Raw genomic sequence first — 18,492 nt, forward strand, 5'->3', positions numbered from 1 at the left:
GTCCTTTGCCATCAGATATCACACAGATTTTATACTCAAACTATGCAGAGAACCAAATAGGAATAAAGCAACCTGCTCCCCCAACCCAGAGGTATCATTTCTGCAGGCAAGGAGAATGGCAACAGAAGATAATTCAGATCAAAACCAAATAAACAAAGGCAGAGAGATGAACATAGCTAGGAACAAGAAAAGCACAAACAAAATGCTATGAGCTTAGGAAAAAAAATCCCAGAACTAATTGCTATAATGACAAGGGATGATCTAGATATTGTGGCAATTACAGAGTTATGGTGCAATGAAAATCATGACTGGGACTTACTGTAGCTATACCGGGATATACTATATTTAGGAAGGACAGAATGGGAAGAATCGGAGGAGGGGTAGCAATGTATGTAAAAAAAAGCATAAATACTATCTTAATACAAAGTATTGAAGAAAAACTGAGGCCCTTTGGGTGACCATAGAAACAGGGGAGAAGTCGATTATTCGTATTGGCGTGATATACAGGCCACCAGGTCAGGAAGAGGAACTGGACAAGAACCTATTGCAGGACATAACTAAAATGGCATTAGAAGAAGAGGTAATAATCATGGGAGACTTTAATCTTCCTGATGTAAACTGGGAGGTGTCTGTTGCTACTTCTACTAGAAGTAGGGACATTTTAAATTAACTGCAGGGAACATCCCTCCACAAATTGATGAGGGAGCCCACTTTGAAAAACGCAATATTAGACTTGATACATACACATGGAGACAGAATATCTGACGTAAAAGTGGGTGAAAACCTGGAATCGAGTGATCATCAAGCAGTATGGTTCAGCATAAAGACAGAGACTGATTCATCCCATACAAAAACAAAGGTGTTAGATTTTAGGAAAGCTGATTTTGTAGGGATGGGAAAATGTGTAAGCAATTATTTGGCAGAGTGGAGGAACTTGGAAGCAGTGCAGGAGAGGTGGGAAACATTAAAAGGTGCAATATTAAAGACCTTTGTATCAAAAGTGTAAGGAAATCACAAGGAAAAGGAAGCCAATGTGGTTTGCGAAAGAAGTAGCAAGTATTGTGAAAGCAAAATAGATGATTTTTAGGAAATATAAGCAGACACAAAATAATGAAACAAAGAAATATATCTTGTTAGACAGGAGGAGAGTAAAAAGAAGGTAATCAGATGTGCAAATGCACAAGCTGAGGAGAAAATAGCCCAGTCAGTGGGTAAAGAAGGCAAAACTTTTTTTTAGGTATATAAGCGAAAGGAGAAAAACAAAAGGTGGAATAATAAAACTAAAGACAGAGACTGGGAGTCTTGTTGAGGGAGAGAATGTAATAGCAGTTCATCTTAATAATTAGTTTTGCTCAGTATTCACTACTGAAAGAGAGGGGAAGGGGCCACAGTTAAGTTGCAGGGATATTCAGGAAAATTAAACAAGTACGTTTACAGAGGAGAAGGTCCTAACAGAACTCTCAAAGCTGAAAGTGGACAAATCTATGGGGCCAGATGGGATACACACAAGGATACTAAAAGAGCTTAAAGAGGTGCTGGTAGCACCATTAACAGAATTATTCAACAAGTTATTAGCTACAGAAGTAATTCCAGAGGACTGGAAAAGAACAAACGTAGTCCCACTGCACAAAAGTGTAAGCAAGGAAAAGGCAAACAACTACAGACCAGTGATCCTTACTTCAGTAGTAGGGAAATTGATGGAAACACTCTTAAAATAAAGAGTTGAAGATTATCTGAAATCCAGCAATTTACAGGATCCCAAACAGCATGGATTCACTGGGGGGAGATCATGTCAAACAAAACCTTATTGACTTTTTTTGACCATGTGACTATAGTGATGCATTAAGGTGGATACAGCTTATCTAGACTTTAGTAAGGCGTTTGACACTGTTCCACATCACAGACTGCTAGATAAACTCTAAAGCTTTGGATTGGATACTAAGATTGTTGAATGGATAAAATCTTGGTTGCAGGATGGAAAACAGAGAGTTGTAGTAAATGGAGTGCATTCACAGGAGGAAAATTATACCAGTGGAGTACTCCAGGGATATGTACTTGGACCAGTGCTTTTTATTATCTTTGTTGGTGACTTTGCAAATGGCATTAAATGGAAAGTATGCCTTTTTGCAGATGACACAAAGTTATGCAACATTCTAGACACACCAGGAGGGGTAAACAAATGATCGAGGATCTAGGTAGACTAGAGGAATGGTCAAGAGTGTGTCAATTACAGTTTAATGCCACAAAATGCAAAATCATGCACTTGGGTCTCAAAAATCCAAAGGCTAAATATAGTATTAATAGCACTAAACTGGAAACTACTGAGGAGGAAAGGGATCTAGGTGTCACTATTTCAGGTGACTTAAAGGCAGGTAAGCAATGTAACAAAGCAATGAGGAAGGCTAGTCAGATGCTTGGCTGCATTGGGAGAGGTTTCAGCAGCAGCAAGAAGTAATAACGCCACTATATAGTAGAGATGTGCACTTGAAATTTTTCGGGTTTTGTGTTTTGGTTTTGGGTTCGGTTCCGCGGCCGTGTTTTGGGTTCGACCGCGTTTTGGCAAAACCTCACCGAATTTTTTTTGTCGGATTCGGGTGTGTTTTGGATTCGGGTGTTTTTTTTAAAAAACACTAAAAAACAGCTTAAATCATAGAATTTGGGGGTCATTTTGATCCCAAAGTATTATTAACCTCAAAAACCATAATTTCCACTCATTTTCAGTCTATTCTGAATACCTCACACCTCACAATATTATTTTTAGTTCTAAAATTTGCACCTAGGTCGCTGGATGACTAAGCTAAGCGACCCTAGTGGCCGACACAAACACCGTGCCCATCTAGGAGTGGCACTGCAGTGTCACGCAGGATGGCCCTTCCAAAAAACCCTCCCCAAACAGCACATGACGCAAAGAAAAAAAGAGGCGCAATGAGGTAGCTGTGTGAGTAAGATAAGCGACCCTAGTGGCCGACACAAACACCGGGCCCATCTAGGAGTGGCACTGCAGTGTCACGCAGGATGGCCCTTCCAAAAAACCCTCCCCAAACAGCACATGACGCAAAGAAAAAAAGAGGCGCAATGAGGTAGCTGTGTGAGTAAGATAAGCGACCCTAGTGGCCGACACAAACACCGTGCCCATCTAGGAGTGGCACTGCAGTGTCACGCAGGATGGCCCTTCCAAAAAACCCTCCCCAAACAGCACATGACGCAAAGAAAAAAAGAGGCGCAATGAGGTAGCTGTGTGAGTAAGATAAGCGACCCTAGTGGCCGACACAAACACCGTGCCCATCTAGGAGTGGCACTGCAGTGTCACGCAGGATGGCCCTTCCAAAAAACCCTCCCCAAACAGCACATGACGCAAAGAAAAAAAGAGGCGCAATGAGGTAGCTGTGTGAGTAAGATAAGCGACCCTAGTGGCCGACACAAACACCGTGCCCATCTAGGAGTGGCACTGCAGTGTCACGCAGGATGGCCCTTCCAAAAAACCCTCCCCAAACAGCACATGACGCAAAGAAAAAAAAGAGGCGCAATGAGGTAGCTGTGTGAGTAAGATAAGCGACCCTAGTGGCCGACACAAACACCGTGCCCATCTAGGAGTGGCACTGCAGTGTCACGCAGGATGGCCCTTCCAAAAAACCCTCCCCAAACAGCACATGACGCAAAGAAAAAAAGAGGCGCAATGAGGTAGCTGTGTGAGTAAGATAAGCGACCCTAGTGGCCGACACAAACACCGTGCCCATCTAGGAGTGGCACTGCAGTGTCACGCAGGATGGCCCTTCCAAAAAACCCTCCCCAAACAGCACATGATGCAAAGAAAAAAAGAGGCGCAATGAGGTAGCTGTGTGAGTAAGATAAGCGACCCTAGTGGCCGACACAAACACCGGGCCCATCTAGGAGTGGCACTGCAGTGTCACGCAGGATGGCCCTTCCAAAAAACATTCCACAAACAGCACATGACGCAAAGAAAAATTAAAGAAAAAAGAGGTGCAAGATGGAATTGTCCTTGGGCCCTCCCACCCACCCTTATGTTGTATAAACAGGACATGCACACTTTAACCAACCCATCATTTCAGTGACAGGGTCTGCCACACGACTGTGACTGAAATGACGGGTTGGTTTGGACCCCCACCAAAAAAGAAGCAATTAATCTCTCCTTGCACAAACTGGCTCTACAGAGGCAAGATGTCCACCTCATCATCATCCTCCGATATATCACCGTGTACATCCCCCTCCTCACAGATTATCAATTCGTCCCCACTGGAATCCACCATCTCAGCTCCCTGTGTACTTTGTGGAGGCAATTGCTGCTGGTCAATGTCTCCACGGAGGAATTGATTATAATTCATTTTAATGAACATCATCTTCTCCACATTTTCTGGATGTAACCTCGTACGCCGATTGCTGACAAGGTGAGCGGCGGCACTAAACACTCTTTCGGAGTACACACTTGTGGGAGGGCAACTTAGGTAGAATAAAGCCAGTTTGTGCAAGGGCCTCCAAATTGCCTCTTTTTCCTGCCAGTATAAGTACGGACTGTGTGACGTGCCTACTTGGATGCGGTCACTCATATAATCCTCCACCATTCTTTCAATGGTGAGAGAATCATATGCAGTGACAGTAGACGACATGTCCGTAATCGTTGTCAGGTCCTTCAGTCCGGACCAGATGTCAGCATCAGCAGTCGCTCCAGACTGCCCTGCATCACCGCCAGCGGGTGGGCTCGGAATTCTGAGCCTTTTCCTCGCACCCCCAGTTGCGGGAGAATGTGAAGGAGGAGATGTTGACAGGTCGCGTTCCGCTTGACTTGACAATTTTGTCACCAGCAGGTCTTTCAACCCCAGCAGACTTGTGTCTGCCGGAAAGAGAGATCCAAGGTAGGCTTTAAATCTAGGATCGAGCACGGTGGCCAAAATGTAGTGCTCTGATTTCAACAGATTGACCACCCGTGAATCCTTGTTAAGCGAATTAAGGGCTCCATCCACAAGTCCCACATGCCTAGCGGAATCGCTCCGTGTTAGCTCCTCCTTCAATGTCTCCAGCTTCTTCTGCAAAAGCCTGATGAGGGGAATGACCTGACTCAGGCTGGCAGTGTCTGAACTGACTTCACGTGTGGCAAGTTCAAAGGGCATCAGAACCTTGCACAACGTTGAAATCATTCTCCACTGCGCTTGAGACAGGTGCATTCCACCTCCTATATCGTGCTCAATTGTATAGGCTTGAATGGCCTTTTGCTGCTCCTCCAACCTCTGAAGCATATAGAGGGTTGAATTCCACCTCGTTACCACTTCTTGCTTCAGATGATGGCAGGGCAGGTTCAGTAGTTTTTGGTGGTGCTCCAGTCTTCTGTACGTGGTGCCTGTACGCCGAAAGTGTCCCGCAATTCTTCTGGCCACCGACAGCATCTCTTGCACGCCCCTGTCGTTTTTTTAAAAATTCTGCACCACCAAATTCAAGGTATGTGCAAAACATGGGACGTGCTGGAATTTGCCCATATTTAATGCACACACAATATTGCTGGCGTTGTCCGATGCCACAAATCCACAGGAGAGTCCAATTGGGGTAAGCCATTCCGCGATGATCTTCCTCAGTTGCCGTAAGAGGTTTTCAGCTGTGTGCGTATTCTGGAAAGCGGTGATACAAAGCGTAGCCTGCCTAGGAAAGAGTTGGCGTTTGCGAGATGCTGCTACTGGTGCCGCCGCTGCTGTTCTTGCGGCGGGAGTCCATACATCTACCCAGTGGGCTGTCACAGTCATATAGTCCTGACCCTGCCCTGCTCCACTTGTCCACATGTCCGTGGTTAAGTGGACATTGGGTACAACTGCATTTTTTAGGACACTGGTGAGTCTTTTTCTGACGTCCGTGTACATTCTCGGTATCGCCTGCCTAGAGAAGTGGAACCTAGATGGTATTTGGTAACGGGGGCACACTGCCTCAATAAATTGTCTAGTTCCCTGTGAACTAACGGCGGATACCGGACGCACGTCTAACACCAACATAGTTGTCAAGGCCTCAGTTATCCGCTTTGCAGCAGGATGACTGCTGTGATATTTCATCTTCCTCGCAAAGGACTGTTGGACAGTCAATTGCTTACTGGAAGTAGTACAAGTGGGCTTACGACTTCCCCTCTGGGATGACCATCGACTCCCAGCAGCAACAACAGCAGCGCCAGCAGCAGTAGGCGTTACACGCAAGGATGCATCGGAGGAATCCCAGGCAGGAGAGGACTCGTCAGAATTGCCAGTGACATGGCCTGCAGGACTATTGGCATTCCTGGGGAAGGAGGAAATTGACACTGAGGGAGTTGGTGGGGTGGTTTGCGTGAGCTTGGTTACAAGAGGAAGGGATTTACTGGTCAGTGGACTGCTTCCGCTGTCGCCCAAAGTTTTTGAACTTGTCACTGACTTATTATGAATGCGCTGCAGGTGACGTATAAGGGAGGATGTTCCGAGGTGGTTAACGTCCTTACCCCTACTTATTACAGCTTGACAAAGGCAACACACGGCTTGACACCTGTTGTCCGCTTTTCTGTTGAAATACCTCCACACTGAAGAGCTGATTTTTTTGGTATTTTCACCAGGCATGTCAACGGCCCTATTCCTCCCACGGACAACAGGTGTCTCCCCGGGTGCCTGACTTAAACAAACCACCTCACCATCAGAATCCTCCTGGTCAATTTCCTCCCCAGCGCCAGCAACACCCATATCCTCCTCATCCTGGTGTACTTCAACACTGACATCTTCAATCTGACTATCAGGAACTGGACTGCGGGTGCTCCTTCCAGCACTTGCAGGGGGCGTGCAAATGGTGGAAGGCGCATGCTCTTCACGTCCAGTGTTGGGAAGGTCAGGCATCGCAACCGACACAATTGGACTCTCCTTGTGGATTTGGGATTTCGAAGAACGCACAGTTCTTTGCGGTGCTTTTGCCAGCTTGAGTCTTTTCAGTTTTCTAGCGAGAGGCTGAGTGCTTCCATCCTCATGTGAAGCTGAACCACTAGCCATGAACATAGGCCAGGGCCTCAGCCGTTCCTTGCCACTCCGTGTGGTAAATGGCATATTGGCAAGTTTACGCTTCTCCTCCGACAATTTTATTTTAGGTTTTGGAGTCCTTTTTTTACTGATATATGGTGTTTTGGATTTGACATGCTCTGTACTATGACATTGGGCATCGGCCTTGGCAGACGACGTTGCTGACATTTCATCGTCTCGGCCATGACTAGTGGCAGCAGCTTCAGCACGAGGTGGAAGTGGATCTTGATCTTTCCCTAATTTTGGAACCTCAACATTTTTGTTCTCCATATTTAAATAGGCACAACTAAAAGGCACCTCAGGTAAACAATGGAGATGGATGGATACTAGTATACTTATGGATGGACTGCCGAGTGCCGACACAGAGGTAGCTACAGCCGTGGACTACCGTACTGTGTCTGCTGCTAATATAGACTGGATGATAATGAGATGAAATCAATATATATATATGTATGTATATATAATATCACTAGTACTGCAGCCGGACAGGTAGATAATATATTTATTAGGTAATGATGACTGATGACGGACCTGCTGGACACTGTCAGCTCAGCAGCACTGCAGACTGCTACAGTAAGCTACTATACTATACTAGTAGTATGTACAAAGAAGAAAGAAAAAAAAAACCACGGGTAGGTGGTATACAATTATGGATGGACTGCCGTGTGCCGACACAGAGGTAGCTACAGCCGTGGACTAACGTACTGTGTCTGCTGCTAATATAGACTGGATGATTGATAATGAGATGAAATCAATATATATATATATATATGTATGTATATATAATATCACTAGTACTGCAGCCGGACAGGTAGATAATATATTTATTAGGTAATGATGACTGATGACGGACCTGCTGGACACTGTCAGCTCAGCAGCACCGCAGACTGCTACAGTAAGCTACTATACTATACTAGTAGTATGTACAAAGAAGAAAGAAAAAAAAAAACCACGGGTAGGTGGTATACAATTATGGATGGACTGCCGAGTGCCGACACAGAGGTAGCTACAGCCGTGGACTAACGTACTGTGTCTGCTGCTAATATAGACTGGATGATTGATAATGAGATGAAATCAATATATATATATGTATGTATATATAATATCACTAGTACTGCAGCCGGACAGGTAGATAATATATTTATTAGGTAATGATGACTGATGACGGACCTGCTGGACACTGTCAGCTCAGCAGCACCGCAGACTGCTACAGTAAGCTACTATACTCTATAGTAGTATGTACAAAGAAGAAAGAAAAAAAAAACCACGGGTAGGTGGTATACAATTATGGATGGACTGCCGAGTGCCGACACAGAGGTAGCTACAGCCGTGGACTAACGTACTGTGTCTGCTGCTAATATAGACTGGATGATTGATAATGAGATGAAATCAATATATATATATATGTATGTATATATAATATCACTAGTACTGCAGCCGGACAGGTAGATAATATATTTATTAGGTAATGATGACTGATGACGGACCTGCTGGACACTGTCAGCTCAGCAGCACCGCAGACTGCTACAGTAAGCTACTATACTATAGTAGTATGTACAAAGAAGAAAGAAAAAAAAAAAACCACGGGTAGGTGGTATACAATTATGGATGGACTGCCGAGTGCCGACACAGAGGTAGCTACAGCCGTGGACTAACGTACTGTGTCTGCTGCTAATATAGACTGGATGATTGATAATGAGATGAAATCAATATATATATATGTATGTATATATAATATCACTAGTACTGCAGCCGGACAGGTAGATAATATATTTATTAGGTAATGATGACTGATGACGGACCTGCTGGACGCTGTCAGCTCAGCAGCACCGCAGACTGCTACAGTAAGCTACTATACTCTATAGTAGTATGTACAAAGAAGAAAGAAAAAAAAAAACCACGGGTAGGTGGTATACAATTACGGATGGACTGCCGAGTGCCGACACAGAGGTAGCTACAGCCGTGGACTAACGTACTGTGTCTGCTGCTAATATAGAGTCTAGACTGGATGATAAATTATTGATAATGAGATGAAATCAATATAATATCACTAGTACTGCAGCCGGACAGGTACTATATATATTTATTATGTAATGACTGATGACGGACCTGCTGGACACTGTCAGGTCAGCACAGCACCGCAGACTGCTACAGTAAGCTACTATAGTAGTATGTATAAAGAAGAATGAAAAAAAAAAACCCACGGGTAGGTGGTATACAATATTATATATATATATATATATATATTATATACAATTTTATATATATATATATATATATATATATATATATATTAAACTGGTGGTGATTGATTATTAAACTGGTGGTCACTTCAGGTCACGTTGCAACTTGCAACTAGTACTCCGAGGCCTAAGCAGACAATCACAAAATATATTATTATACTGGTGGTCAGTGTGGTCACAACAATGGCAGTGTGGCACTGACTCTGGCAGCAAAAGTGTGCACTGTACGTTATATGTACTCCTGAGTCCTGCTCTCAGACTCTAACTGCTCCCCACTGTCAGTGTCTCCCCCACAAGTCAGATAATACACTTACAGTCACACTATCTATTATCTAATCTAGTATAAAATATCACTTCAGCAGCAAGTAGTATACAGTATAGTAGTACTCCTCCTAATAATGCTCCCCAAAATACTGTGTCTCTCTCTTCTCTAAACGGAGAGGACGCCAGCCACGTCCTCTCCCTATGACTCTCAATGCACGTGTGAAAATGGCGGCGACGCGCGGCTCCTTATATAGAATCCGAGTCTCGCGATAGAATCCGAGCCTCGCGAGAATCCGACAGCGTGATGATGACGTTCGGGCGCGCTCGGGTTAGCCGAGCAAGGCGGGAAGATCCGAGCCTGCTCGGACCCGTGTAAATAACCTGAAGTTCGGGCGGGTTCGGATTCAGAGGAACCGAACCCGCTCATCTCTACTATATAGGTCATTGGTATGGACTCATCTAGAAAACTGTGTTCAATTCTGGAGGCCATATCTTCAAAAGGATATTAATACATTAGAGACTGTGCAACAACTGAAATGGTGCATGACCTACGTCACAAAACAAACCCAGAAAGACCAAAAAATCTCAGTATGTATAGTTTGGAGCAGAGAAGGGAAAGGGGGGGGCACATAATAGAAACTGTCATATAGATCGAGGGTTTTAACAAAGTCCAGGAGGGAAACATTCTTCAAATGAAGAGAAGCAATAGGACACGAGGACATGCACTGAAACTGGAGGGAGGTAGGTGTTCAGGGGAAATATGAGGAAAAATTATTTCACAGAAAGGGTAGTGGACAAGTGGAATAGCTTCCCATCAGAGGTGCCTGATGCTACAGTAGAGCAATTTAAACATGTATGGGATAGACATAAGGATATCCTTACAAAGGAATAAGAATCAAATAAGGTTTGAGATAAAAAAAATATGGTAAAAAAGGGGCAGACTAGATGGGCCAAGTGGTTCTTGTCTGTTGTCAAAGTCAAATTCTATTATCATGAGTTGAGGTCTGCTAGCTCATAGGCTTTATGAGACAGATACAACCCCGAGCATAAGTATAAAATCTGTTATACTTGATGGCAGGGGATTCAGAGCAATTCTCTTGTCAGTCAACGTAGGGACTGGCCAGAAGGGAAGACTTTGACGGAGTGTATAGTTTAGAATACAGGTTCTCAAACTCTGTCCCCAGGACCTCACACAGGTCATGTTTTCCAGGTTAACTGTAGAATTTTAAAATGTGACAGCTGGTGATACACAGTGCACCTGCCCAGTGACCTGGAAGATGTGAACTATGTGGGGTCTTGAGGGCTGAGTTTGAGAACCACTGGTTTAGAACAAACATTCCCTGAATCTACATTAAATATAGTTTGGAGTGTAATAGGTGAGTGCAGAGAATGTATGACTTCATATATATAAAATATATAATGGGGTAACTCACCCAGCTGCATGTAGGTCTCTTTGAGGTCAGATTTGCTTATAATCCCATCACGGTTCTGGTCTATACAGCTGAAGGCCTAGAAATAGGAGATGGTACAAAATTGTTCTCCAGCGGTATCACATAGGTGTGATCATGAATTCCCTGTACAGTAGTAATACTTAGGGGGGAATTCAAATAGCCACAGTAAATTACGGCAGCTAATTGATCCCTCGGAGGTTATTCAGTTTTCCCTAATATCCAGCACTATCAGGGATTTTTGTTTCACCTGCCCAGAGGCAGGAGAAAAAAAATCCCAGATAACTGACCTGTGATAAAGGCCACAAAATCACATGGATCCATGGAACTTATCCCGGAACTATATAAATTTTCTCGCAAATAAAAAAAAAAGGGCTGCAATTGGATTGCCCAATAAAACCATTGTGCAAAAAAATTGCGGTAACGCCTGTATTTTTGGCAGAAAATGTATCGGGCACAATTGAATTTTCCCCTAGTAGCACATGAGATATCAATCGGTGTACAGTATATGATTTGCATTACACTTTTTTACTGTTGCTTTTGTGGCCTATTAAGTATGTGTGATAGATATAGTCTTGGTCGCTCCTGAAAAATGTCTGTCATATAATATAATCTGTTGTGGTTCTCAAGGCCAGGGAAAGATCACCATCGGCAACCATTTATACCCCTTTCACACCACACAAATAACCCGGTATCGACCTGACATATTGCCGGGTAGACAGACACGGGTAGCTGTGCGGTGTGAAAGGGCCAATGGCGAATTCCCGGGTTGCCTGACCCGGTAGTTCAACCCGGGAATAAAGCAGTGTTATTCCTGGGTTGAATACCGTGTCAGTGGCAGTGTGAACAGGTTGTCGGATCGATGCGACCCGGGACCCGTTCACTACACAGGGAGAGGCGGCACTGAGATGAGCTCATCTCCACGCCGCCCCTGCTTCCAATGACGCCGCAGTTCCGACCCTGTTTAGCAATCCGACCCGGCAATGGGCCTAATTCAGACCTGATCACAGCTGCAAATTTGTTAGCAGTTGGGCAAAACCATGGGGGTAATTCTGAGTTGATCGCAGCAGGATTTTTGTTAGCAGTTGGGCAAAACCATGTGCACTGCAGGGGAGGCAGATATAACATGTGCAGAGAGAGTTAGATTTGGGTGTGGTGAGTTCAGTCTGCAATCTAAAATCTTGCAGTGTAAAAATAAAGCAGCCAGTATTTACCCTGCACAGAAACAAAATAACCCACCCAAATCTAACTCTCTCTGCACGTTATATCTGTCCCCCCTGCAGTGCACATGGTTTTGCCCAACTGCTAAAAAAATTCCTGCTGCGATCAACTTGGAATTACCCCCCATGTGCACTGCAGGGGGGCAGATATTACATGTGCAGAGTTAGATATGGTTGGGTTATATTGTTTCTGTGCAGAGTAAATACTGGCTGCTTTATTTTTACACTGCAATTTAGATTTCAGTTTGAACACACCCCACAAAATCGTCTTGCGCTAATTTTTTTTTTATAGCAGATTTTTTTTTAATTTTGTTTTTGCCCACTGTGTATGCAGAGCGATGATGTGAGTTTCGCTGGCAGGAAAATTGCTCAGTGCATACACACTGAGCGATTTTCACCTGCCCAGCAATGTTCACGGGGGTGAACCACTTTCCAAGGTAGGAGACCCTGGAAAGTGGTTCACTCGGCCAGTAAAACAGGCCGACGGACCGCGCCAGCCAGTGCTCACCGCAGGGACGGATCTAGACTTTTCTTAAGGGGGGGCGGTTTACTGTTTAATCTTGACTCCTCCCTATACAGTCCCAACTCCTCCCGTCTGCAATCCTAACTCTTCCTCTCTCAATTCTGACTGAACTTTTTGAGTGAGTCTGAGATAGAGCTTTGTGATTGTTCTATGTACATGTGACTGTGCTATGGGGTAAATGTATTTATTAGCCTTAGTACCCACACACCAGCAATTGAGGGGCAAATGCTCTGTAACCCTTGCTCTCCTGGCTCCTCTGTGCTGCTGTGGTATAAGCTGCAGCACATCATTCTGCCTCAGGCTCTCCCCGGAGAGCTCTCTTCTGCTCAAAAGTGGGTGTGGCTATGACTGTGTTAGGGGGGGCGGTCGCCCCCTTCACCCCCCACCCCCACCCCCACCCCTAGATCCGGCCCTGGCTCACCGCTCATCATCCAGCCATATACACAAGGAGGTTTTGAGGTCAAAGTAGCTCAAAACACCAAAAGTGAACTACTCTGAGCTCAAAATCTACTAGTGTGTATGCACCTTAATAAAAACTTTTACTTTAGTCATAGTGGCAGAAAAATACTGTGAAGTGCTTGGACTAATCCTTGGAATGTTTTCACCTCTTTAAATTCTTGGATTTGCGACTGCTCAAACATAGAGAAGACGTTGGAGGAGCCTCGCTGGGCTTGTTTTGCGGCCGCCTTGCCTCGCGTCACTGCTTTTCTGCTGGCCTGTGAAATAATACATTCAGGAGAGGGTGAGATAGTAATGCAGCTTTGTGCTGGGACCGGGAGAGCACAGGTAGTACAGCTGGAGAGTGAGGAGGTTGTGGATAGGTGAGTAGATTAGTAGGCGGAGAGTATAAGTCAGGGACTCCCAAGTTCTGTGTACCCTGACTAGGAAAAGTCATTGGGGGTCATTCTAAGTTGATCGCTCACTGCCGATTTTTGCAGCGATCAGGTAAAAAGATGGCAAAACTGCGCATGCGTATGCGCTGCAATATGCACGTGTGTCGTACGGGCACAAAGAGCATCTCTGCTGTGCACTGGATCTAGCAAAGATTCCATTTGCACAGCCGATCGCAAGGAGATTGACAGGAAGAGGGCGTTTATGGGTGTCAACTGACCGTTTTCTGGGAGTGTTTGGGAAATTGCAGGCGTATCCAGGTGTTTGCAGGGCGGGTATCTGACGTCAATTCCGGGACCTTCGTCGCTGCAATCATCGCACAGAATAAGTAACTACAGAGCTGGTCTTGTTTTGCACAAAATGTTTTTGTACACGCTCGGCAGCTCAGGCGTTCGCACTCATGCAAAGCGAAAATACACTCCCCGGTGGGCGGCGACTATGCGTTTGCACGGCTGCTAAAAGTAGCTAGCACGTGAACAACTCGGAATGACCTCCATTATCAGAGCAGAAAGATAGTGAGGGAAGTAGCAATGTTGGGACAGGGTGTCAATGAGCTAAAGGAATACGTCACTGGTAGACTGAAGCAAGGGCATAGATCAAGAACTGTGTGGGTCATCCCGAGTTGATCGTAGCTGTGCAAAATTTTGCACAGCTACAATCATCTTTCCTGACATGCGGGGGGACGCTCAGCACGGGGCTAGTCCAACCTGCATGTCAGTGCCGGCCCCCCGCAGAAGTGCAAAGGCATCACACAGAGGCGATGCATTAGCACTTGAGGAGTAACTCCCGGCCAGCGCAGATTTAGCGTGCTGGCCGGGAGCTACTCCTCGCTCCCTGGGCCACAGCGGCTGTGTATGACGTCACGCAGCCGCTGCGGCCCGCTCCCCGTTCGGTCCAGCCACGCCTGCGTTGGCTGGACCGAGCCTACGAAAAGGCGGCCAAATGCCGCCGTTTCGCCCCCTCCCACCCATCGATTGCCTCTGCCTGTCAATCAGGCAGGGGCGATCGCTATCCTGCTACGGCCTTCGGCCGTAACGCATGCGCAGCCGCACTACTGTGCCGGCGCATGCGCAGCAGGGACCCGTTCGCTCTGCTGCTTTAAAACGCAGCAGGCGAACGGGTCGGAATGACCCCCTGAATCCTAGGGAAAATTAGTTGACATATGAGCATTGTGGGCTAATAATGAGAAGATAAATAAATTAGAGAATGTGTGGTTTAATAAAGGCAGAAACAGCAATATTACATAAACATATATAACATATCTGCATGATCAGCAATAGCATGTCTTTATCAGTGGGAGTAAAAGTGGAATGTTTTTCATCAGATAATAAATTTGTATATTTAAACATCAGGAACTCGGTAAAGTAATTGTCTTTTTGAAAATATTGTTGAATGAAGAAAATGTCAGACTTGACTACTTTACAGGGATTGTCAGGTTACAGGCTGTGTCTGAGAAATGACAGGAGCTGATTGGTTAGTGCTTTATCTCTGTCCACCTTATCTCCAACCAAGCTTTGATAAATATCCCCCTTAATGACCGTTATTTAATGACAGATACTGAATGTGCAGGAAGCAGATCACCAATCTATCAGCAGCGTTGATGACCAGAAACTCAATATGGACAAATGGATTGATAATCTGTCTCCGGTAGCACATTTTCATCAGGTGATGGGATTGAAGTGTGTATTATACAAGTGATCAACAAAAGATCTCTCTGCTCTGTCAGAAGAAAATTGCAATCACCTGTACCTTTATGAACAATCAGGTTGTAAAAGATCATATTGCTGTAAAATGCGATTGTAATGTGTATGTCAGTTATTTTTATATGCTGTACAGATAATCAATACTTTATTCAGTAACCCCATAAATGTGTGAGTCTTTGTTTTAAGGGGGTTATTCAGAGTTGTTAGCAAACCAAAGAAAAATAGCAATTGGGCAAAACCATGTGCACTGCAGGGGAGGCAGATGTAACATGTGCAGAGAGAGTTAGATTTGGGTGGGGTGAGTTCAAACTGAAATCTAAATTGCAGTGTAAAAATGAAGCAGCCAGAATTTACCCGAAACAGAAACAATATAACCCACCCAAATCTAACGGTCTCTGCACATGTTACATCGGGATGCCGTTCATTTACCTACAATCAAAATCCAGACGATACCGAGAACCATTGACCGACGGTCAAAAACCCGACAAGGTCAAAATCCCAACATGGTCAAAATCCCGACATTTAAATTACAGACAAGGTCATAATCCCGACATTTAAAATACAGACAAGGTCATAATACCGACATTTGAAATGTCAACAGTTCAAAAAGTCAACATGAGTTTTTCATTGAAACCGACTTGTTCATACTTTACCATCCCAGTGGATCTGGAGGGGGAATATAATAGTGTGTCGAGCGCAGCGTGGCGAGTGGACGCGGTACACTTATACGGTGCCCATGTCGACCTGTGTCGACATACACACACAAAAAAACAATGGAAAACTTGTTGACTTTTTGACCTGTCGACATTTTAACTGTCGGTATTTTGACCTTGTCGGGATTTTGACTGTCGGTCAATTGTTGTCGGGATTTTGATTGTAGGTATTTCATACTGATCCCATTACATCTGCCCCCCTCTTCCCCTGCAGTGCAGCATGGTTTTGGCCAGTTGTGTGCTTTTCTGCTTTGCTAACAAACCTGAATCAGGCCCATTGTTTGTTGCCTAAGAATAATTAATTTTACATTTTACAAACTTTATCATATCATTTACAGAATTCTTTAAAAATAAACAGATCACTGTAAAGTCAAGGTGAGAGAACAACTAGCAATCTGTTATTGCATAATATCCTCCTCCCACAAATACACTGCAGTATGATTGCATCACTCATGGGGAAATTTACTAAGTTGGGAGTTCTATTTAAGATGGGATGTTGCCCATAGCAACCAATCAGATTCTACTTCTCATTTATCTAGCACCCTCTAGAAGATCATACCAGGAATCTGATTGGTTGCTATGGGCAACATCCCATCTTAAATAGAACTCCCATCTTAGTAAATGTACCCCACAGGGTTAGTTTAGGAGCAGCAGCGTTATGGCTCATACAGTAATAAGCGAGCAGTGACAGTAACTGCAGAACTATTGGTAGATGCGTACAAGTATGTGCACTGCACTAGTACAAGGAAAGGATATTGGGTGGACATCTATCGGAGCCAGAATATATTTGATCATATAATATACAGCACACACGGTTTGCTTACCATTTCTTTTGTCTTCTTTTGTCTCCTGCCCCTCTCCTCTCAGACCCCCACTGTTTTATACTGCTCTTTATCTCAGCTACAGTGAAAATAGCACTATGTCCAAGGCACAGAACCAAAGATGGCCCTGCCGTGCTGGCAGCAGATAAGGGCTTAAGTGTCCAAATTCCAATCTACCCTGCTAATATACACCCTACACAGGAACTCCCTGCACACTCTATAACGGTATCTTATACCTAATCGTGTACCACTGTCCAACTCAGACTGTCCCTAATCACGTTATATCAATATTTCATTATCCCATATTACTATCCCATCCAGGATCTCCCTGTATATATTATGACAGTATCGTATACAGTAACAAATCTTGTATTGCTGTCCTAATCAGAAGTGGTGTAGCAGAGGTAGCAACCCCTAACAGGCCCAAGGGCCCCTAAGGCTTGGGTACCACAGCAATATGCTGCTCTGGCTGGGGAAAGAGCAGGCTAGGCAGGATGATAAAATAACTACACTGACGCAAAGAATTTCTGGTTACTAAGGATGATGAGGTACCATGTAATACAAGTAAATATAACGGGGCACAGAGATCAGTGCTGCCCCATAATATCATGTACTAATATATAGTCTTCTTGTACCATATCCTGTGTCCAGGGTCAGAGGAACCAAGGGGGGAAAGGGGTGGGGGTTTAAGGGGGCAGTTGGCTTCCAATGATTTCTGTTGGGTGGGCAAAGGCTGTGTTCTGCACAAAAGCGAACGGGAATTAATTAAATTAAAATGAGGATAAAGCATTGATAGCTTTATTTGAACTCGCCAACTGTTGTCGTTACTGTTTACCAATGATTGCGGCATGTGGACAGTTTCAAATGTTAGAGCGGTCTCATTGTCGCCAGATCGTAGGGTAGACATTGGCTGCCTTCACAGAGGTGTACAGCCATTGCACCTGGAGCAGACTCATGTCACTCCCCCTCCCCCATATACACATTACAAATCAATTAGCACCCTATGAAACCATTCCCTCAAACACCCATCAATCCCCCCCTCCCCTGAGAATCCATTTACCTATTCACCCTCCCAGTACCATATTCATTTTTTATCCACTCTGTCAGCTCACATAAATTTCTCCCCACACAGTAAAATGTAGATTTTTAAGATGAAGAATTTAATTTATCTATCTTTCTAATAGCTATTGTATTAATTGGTAGTTAATAATAATAATAATAATATTTATTTAATAATAACATAGGAGTGGGAGTCTTTGTTTATCTATAGTCACTGTTACAACTGTCATAAAACGAGATAGCAAACTTGAAAAATAGGGGCTTTAAATTTTTGTTCCTACACCTCTGCCTGTGTTGTAAAGTCTTGTACCACACAAGGCTTTGGAATCTCCTGTGTCTATTTATATTACTTTGCGTCCTATACTATGGGTATGTAAAAAGAGTTTAAGTTTGCAATGTCTGTCTATGGCAGTGATGGCTAACCTTGACTCTCCAGCTGTTGTTGAACTACACATCCCAGCATGCCCTGCATCAGTTTTAGCATGGCCAAATAGCAAAACTGTAGCAAGGCATGCTGGGATATGTAGTTCAACAATAGCTGGAGTGTCAAGGTTAGCCATCACGGGCTATGGAGATAGCTAT

General features: G+C 44.4%; 1 protein-coding gene and 1 long non-coding RNA gene across 4 annotated transcripts in view; one reads left to right on the plus strand and one right to left on the minus strand.

Annotated features, from left to right (window-relative positions):
* Nucleotides 1-16,968, minus strand: part of MYL7 (myosin light chain 7) — a 33,484-nt gene extending 16,516 nt beyond the window's left edge. The window contains exons 1-3 of the mRNA XM_063931908.1: nucleotides 16,855-16,968; nucleotides 13,329-13,439; nucleotides 10,966-11,041 (exon numbers count right to left, since the gene is read on the minus strand). Of these exons, the coding sequence (XP_063787978.1) occupies nucleotides 10,966-11,041; nucleotides 13,329-13,439; nucleotides 16,855-16,857 (190 nt within the window). The 5' untranslated portion in view covers nucleotides 16,858-16,968. The remainder of the gene's footprint in view (nucleotides 1-10,965; nucleotides 11,042-13,328; nucleotides 13,440-16,854) is intronic.
* LOC134936716 (uncharacterized) overlaps nucleotides 1-18,492 on the plus strand; it is a 98,246-nt gene that overhangs the window by 45,600 nt on the left and 34,154 nt on the right. The gene's annotated exons all lie outside the window — the stretch shown is intronic.

The sequence above is a fragment of the Pseudophryne corroboree genome, chromosome 6 (assembly GCF_028390025.1).
Source record: "Pseudophryne corroboree isolate aPseCor3 chromosome 6, aPseCor3.hap2, whole genome shotgun sequence".
Taxonomy (NCBI): domain Eukaryota; kingdom Metazoa; phylum Chordata; class Amphibia; order Anura; family Myobatrachidae; genus Pseudophryne; species Pseudophryne corroboree.